Here is a 6,578-nt window from a genome sequence, read left to right on the forward strand (position 1 = left end):
GGGAGGTTACATCTGCTTTAAATAGTGCATACAAGAAATTATAAAATTAAAAATGCTATTATCTGCAAATTATTGAACTTATTGCAAAAATAAATATAATATTAAAGCGCTTTTATGACAGACAAGTAACCAGCGCATGAAATAGTCATAATATGGAAACCATATACAATGTGCGCTGATTCCCTTTACGGGATGCGCTAAAAAGGCAGCTAGAAATATGTATGTACTAAATAAATTAACTTGTACAGAACATCAGTTCTCTGTGTGCATTTTACGGTTATTATTATTACGTTTGACACTGGATGCACAGAACATAGTGCATGGGTGCTGAATTAAGCTTTTCGCGCCTTTTTGTGTTTGTATGTTTAAACTGGCGTGGTGTATTTGTTCGTTCAGGGGCAGGAGGATGCAAAGGAGAGCTCGGCATGGTGTTTGTGTGCTATCTGTGTGCACACTGAACCCCCCACCCCCCATGTTTATAAAAATGTTTATAAAAAGCATGATTATAAAAACATTCGGGGCTTTACTGAAAACATTTGGGGCTTCGGCCCCCTTAGCCCACCCCAAGTGCCACCCCTGATTATATGATTAAATGGAATACTAAAATGATTAAATGATAAATGATTATAAATTAATGAAGAAATGAATGTAAAACTAAAAGTAAAACAACACAAATGTATGGTTGCTCTCTTGAAGCAAAACACACACAGTTTGCATTTGAGGTTCCTTAGATCCTTCAATCTCTAATATATTTTATTATGCGTGTAGATGTCAGCTAGCATCTGAGGAGCAGGGCTGCAGGTGCAGTGTTAGCGCCCCCTGGCTGTGGAGCTGCAGAAGCCGCACAAACTCCTCCGGCATTTTGTGCATGCTTTTGCTTGGTCTTCTTAGGTCGTAATAATGATATGGAACCAGATTGTCCTGCAGGTCGGTGTCAAATGGCCAGAATCCGTAAACATGCACGTTCTCACACAGTTCTAGTGCCGTGCTAATTAACATAAACCCGGTGGAGAGGCGGATCGACTTCAGGCCACGCCCCTTCCAGAAATGGTCCAGTGTCTGCAGGTAATACGGGCTGAAGAACACCACCGGCTGCTGAGGTCTGATTGGATGGAGGGCTTTGAGAGTTTTGATTGACAATCCAGTGCAGAAGGTGTAGGCAAAGGCGGGCATAATGAGGGAAGTGTTTCCGTACACACTGACCCGCTTCACCAATGGGTTTAGTTTCTTCTCCAGGTCTTTGTATCTATACACACAGACAGAGTTTCTAATAAACATTCTAAATATCTACTGACAGAGCACTAGATAATCAAGCACAGTGAAAATGTTTAATTTGTTAATGTTAAATGTTTATAGCATATAGTAATCTTGATTAATGTTAATGTCAACAAACAAAATGTTGAAAATAAATTAGTATGTTAATATTTGAGTAGTGTTGGCACCATGAGCATGCTTCATGACTGCTAGATTGTGACCAATGACTGTATTGTTAATGTGATAATGTTTAACTCTGCAACATTATGAGAACTAGTTTAGTTCTAAACTAGTGCTGTTTACCTGTAGAAAACAGATTTATTAACATGCTTGTTTTGATGTTTAAATGCTTACAAATTAGCAGGAATACAAGTACAGCAGACTTCACTGTAAAAAAGTATGTTTTTACCAAAAAATACTACTTCAGTCTTTCCACTTGAAATTTCACCAATAATTTAATATTACTTTCCATTTCTTTATAATTATTTGTGAAATTTCCTAGCAATTTCTGAGTGAAAACTGTTTCACAGTAAATATCTCCGTGGGTGAGGTCCTCTTTCTGCCCTCAGGTATAAGTGTAGGTAGCATCATCAATGGCCAAATTTGATCAATCTTTATTATTATTATTATCATTGTTGATGGTGTTGTTTCTGATGGGGTGAGTTGGAGGTGGAGGAGGGGAGGAATAGGGAAAGGGAAAATATGTTAAAGAAATTGCTACTTTAAAGCATTCAACAGTACTAAGTTTCTGTTTCTGTTTGATTTGTTCTGTCTCTTGTTGTATTATGTCAAATTGGATGTGTTTATTTGTATATTGTATGTAAATGGGGAAAAAGCAATAAAAAAAAAGAGAAAAAGTTAAGTGCAGGTTTTCTCTCTTCATTCAAAATAAAGTTCCCCGCAAATATAACTTCCCCGCCCCCATGCCGTGAACTGTTATTTGAAAATTAGAACCTCTTGTCAACTGGGCTCAGGCTTGGAAAGCAATCCCGGACGTGTAAAGATGGGTTCTGAAAACCATAGAAGGAGGCAACTCGCTTCAGTTCCTTGCAGACCACCTCGTTTCAGAGGTATTATCAAGATTTCGGTAGGGGACAGCGATGCTCACGTTCTCCGGTACGAAGTACAAAGACTGCTTGCAAAAGGAGCAAATGGTTCCTCTAGCGAACAGCAGGTCAGGCTTTACAGCCAGTACCTCATTCCCAAAAAGGATGGTGGGCTCAGACCCATCCTCAATCTCAGACATCTGAATGACTCTCTTATGAGACGGCCGTTCAGGATGTTAACTTTGAAACAGATCCTCGTGCAAATAGGCCCCGAGGACTGGTTTCTATTGGTTGATCTGAAAGACGCTTACTTTCACATCCAGATAGCCCACCATCACAGACCATTCTTGAGATTCGCATTCAAGGGAGTGGCCTGTCAATACACATCCTGCCATTCGGACTGCCTCTGGCCCCATGCACTTTTACGAAATTCATGGATGCAGCTCTTTCCCCTCTAAGACAAATGGGAATCCACATTCTCAGTTACCTCGACTACTGGCTGGTGTTAGGCAGATCAGAATGGGAACTCATCGCTCAAAGGTAGCTGCTGCTCAGCCATCTGGAGCGTCTTGGGGTGAAATTCAACTTAGCCAAGAGCTGCTTTTCTCCCAGATAGAGAGTGGTCTTTCTGAGGACGATTATCGATTCAGCCCAAATGCAGGCTTGGGATATGCTGGAACATTCCCTGACTATTCAGCGATTGGCAGCGTCATTCAAAGTAGGGACTTTTCATCCCCTTGGGGCTTTCCAGAAGATGCTCAGCCTCTTGTCAGCCGCCACCTCTGTGATTCATTTTGGTCTGTTCAACATGAGGCCCTTCTAATTCAAACAGTTGCTGGTCCCCAGTAGGGATGTCACGATACCAAAAATCTAGTAGTCGGTACTGAAACAACTAAAAGTACATGATACTCGATACCAAGTCGATACTACGGGGAAAAAATAACAATAATACTTAAACATTAACTCCTTTATTCAACAGTACAAAACACAACATTAGTGGCACTTGGCCCTCAAATAACACACATACACACACACACACATGCACGCACTCGCGCACGCACACACCAATACTCGGAATGCAAGCATTCGTTTAGATTCACTGACATGCTGGCAGGCCAAAAATATTTTTTAAAACCATTAACATAAACAACAATTATTTAAACCAGTTACATTAGCCAATAATGTTAATAAGGATAATCCACGGACGGTACACAAGGAATGAACAAGCTGTAACTATGTGTGTGTGTGATCATACGCAGAGCTCATGCTTTCAGAGCTGCACACTCATTTAAATCTCACACAATCATATTCATATATCATCACCATCTTCCACGTGTAGTTCTTCTGTGTGCTTGAAAGCGTTTTTGCTTTTTCTTTACCTTTTGAACACTGACTGAAACAGTTCCAGTCATATGCGTTGCCTGCCCCCCGTCAGTTCCAGAAGAATTGCAGCCTCGCTAGTCGCTACCTTCGGTACCATCGGTACTTACGCTACTGAAGAAAAACAAGTACCGGCAGAATTTTTAAATTTTTATACCGACTTGGTAGCGTAGTATCAGTTCTCATGACATCCCTAGTCCCCAGTGACTTCCATAGTATTTTTTTCTTTTGGACTGGGTGTAGCTAAATGCTTCCCCAGTGCTCCCATTTAAAGCACTGTTTTTGTTTTACACCCTGACAAAACAAAGGCACTGATGAATTTTAAGATCAGTCAGTGCAATTTTCTTTCTTTTTAAACTAGAGGTCGACCGATTGATCGGGTTTGCCGATTAATCGGCACCAATAGTTGATTGCTGGAACTATCGGTTAAAGGCAAAAATCCAGGGTTGCCACCCTTTTTGGGGAGGCTGAGAAGGGTCTGCTGTTATTATACAAAACAAAGGCACTGATGAATTTTAACATCAGTCAGTGCAATTTTCTTTCTTTTTAAACTAGAGGTCGACCGATTGATCGGTTTTGCCGATTAATCGGCACCAATAGTTGATTGCTGGAACTATCGGTTAAAGGAAAAAATCCAGGGTTGCCACCCTTTTTGGGGAGGCTGAGAAGGGTCTGCTGTTATTATACAGTACGAGCGCGGACTCTAGAGGCGGAAATCACTGACACCTTGTGTTGTTTGTTTTGACACGTGACACGAGCAGGAAACTTCAGACGTGGATTTAAATGCAGCCAACAGAAAATCCTGCCACACCACAGTGCGCCATTCACATAGTTTTCCATGAAATTACATTATATTTGTCCAAAACTGTTGCTAATGTACATAATGACTTCACCATAGGCTGTAAAATCGTTTATTGTGCATTTTTCAGCGAAACATTTGTCTTTCTGTGGCTCTAATAAAGTCTAATTGTTGTATTCATACAATATCCATATGTATGTAATTTAAATTCTATGGCCTTTGTGTAGACATTTAAAGATGGCCATCTTTAAGCATGACTGTTGAAATTAAATGGAAATGTATTCCATTAATTTCAAATTAATGAAAGCTGTAGAAGTATTGTTGCTTGTTAGAGTGTGTTAATCAACATTTACTATTACTAATACATTTTTAAATTTTAATTTAGCTTCTGTTAACATTAGTTAATAAACTATGAATTAACTTTAATGATCAATAATTAATATTCATATTTTTATTCATTTACAAAGTATGGTTCAGTTCTGTTTTTTTTTTTTTAAATAGTAAAGCACTATTTTAGATTTTGTTTAGTATCCATTTTAAAAACTATTGGTTGATTAATCGGTATCGGCCAGTGTGGTCCAACCTAGCCGGTTACCCGGTATCGGTAAAATCCACTATTGGTCGACCTCTTATTGAAAGAGTTCAGATCTTACCTCACGTGGTGGAAATACAAAACAGAAGACCAAACACATTGAATGCAGTGCTGAAATGGGCCAGAACTACATAAGGTCTACAAATGTTACAGATTTAGGCTGATGATACACGGGGCAACTTTTTGAGCAATTTTTCCGGGCAACAATGTTGCTTGGGCACTTTTCCATTGAGAATGGGTAACAACTTTCTAGCTGGATACCTTAAATACGTCGTGGGCCATGTGTCTCACCTGGTTGCCCGTTGACGGCAACACTGGCCAAATTTGCTCAGCAACATTGCTCAAAAAGTTGCCCCGTGTATCATCAGCTTTACAGTTTGAGCAGGACCTGGTTACAGCTAGTTTCCAAATGGTAACTGTGCATCCAAACCACTATACAGGGATGTGAAAAATGGCCAATGAATGTGTTTTTGCAAAAAGCTGTAGTTAGAATTATTATTTAGAAATAGCAACTATTAAAAACAAGAACTAATCTAATTAAGAGCTTAAACTCATATCTGATCAAATTGAATCTGAAACGTGCTTCTATAAATGCTAATTTAACTTGTGTGTGTGGACACTGACTCTCTCTGAATTTGACTGGGGTTGATGGTCACCAGATCCGTCTTCAGCCCAACATCACTGTCATTAATCGACGCCAAATTAAACCTGAAACAGAGAGAAAACCTCATATTATTAGGAAGGATGCATGATTACTGATGGAAGTGTTGAGGGAGCAAGGCATGATGGGATGTGTTTACCGTATGACGAAGTCTGCGCTGTCGATCTCACGTCCACAGCTGCTGTTCTTCAGAATCCCACCACTGCCAACCACAGCACACCGACCCAGACGACGACCGCTCCAGGGGAAATCCTGCACACACACATAAAAATGTTCATCACTTTTGATAGTGTCAGGGTTATGCTCTGTTTTGATTTTGTTTTCAGTGTTCTGTTCCTCTTCGCCTGTGTTCCCAGTTACCTGAGTTCCCTAGTTACTGTAGTCTCCTTGGTTGTCCATTAGTTCCATGCACCTGCTTCAGTTCTGTTAATTAACCCTGTTTATTTAAGCCCTGAGTTTTCTTCAGTTCCTGGTCCAATCTCATTTATGTTATATGTGGCTGTTGATTCCTAGTGTCCACCGGCAGATTTATCATTAAATATAGTAATCAACATTTCAAGTGGATCAAAAAAGTTAATCAAAGTTGTCCTAAGACAAGAATGCATTTTGGTTTTAGGTTTTAGGACAACTTTGATGAAACGTTTTGATCTACAGCCCTCTACGAACACCTTGGCAATTGAATCGCCATTGGCTAGTAAATTTTTTTGTTTACTCGCCAGACTGATATACTAATATATATATATATATATATATATAAAAAGTTATGCCATTTTACAAACATATATAATGTTTGTAAAATGGTACAGCTTTTTAAATATCTGAAAGTACACTCTTAATATCAGTCAG

General features: G+C 39.5%; 1 protein-coding gene across 1 annotated transcript in view; it reads right to left on the reverse strand.

Moving 5' to 3' along the window:
• Positions 1 to 771: 771 nt before the first annotated feature.
• Positions 772 to 6,578, reverse strand: part of st8sia7.2 (ST8 alpha-N-acetyl-neuraminide alpha-2,8-sialyltransferase 7.2) — a 65,318-nt gene continuing 59,511 nt past the window's right edge. The window contains exons 6-8 of the mRNA XM_016466650.1: positions 5,872 to 5,984; positions 5,696 to 5,779; positions 772 to 1,246 (exon numbers count right to left, since the gene is read on the reverse strand). Coding sequence (XP_016322136.1) covers positions 772 to 1,246; positions 5,696 to 5,779; positions 5,872 to 5,984 — 672 coding nt within the window. The remainder of the gene's footprint in view (positions 1,247 to 5,695; positions 5,780 to 5,871; positions 5,985 to 6,578) is intronic.

The sequence above is a fragment of the Sinocyclocheilus anshuiensis genome, unplaced genomic scaffold (assembly GCF_001515605.1).
Source record: "Sinocyclocheilus anshuiensis isolate Anshui unplaced genomic scaffold, SAMN03320099.WGS_v1.1 scaffold444, whole genome shotgun sequence".
In the NCBI taxonomy this organism is placed as follows: Eukaryota; Metazoa; Chordata; class Actinopteri; order Cypriniformes; family Cyprinidae; genus Sinocyclocheilus; species Sinocyclocheilus anshuiensis.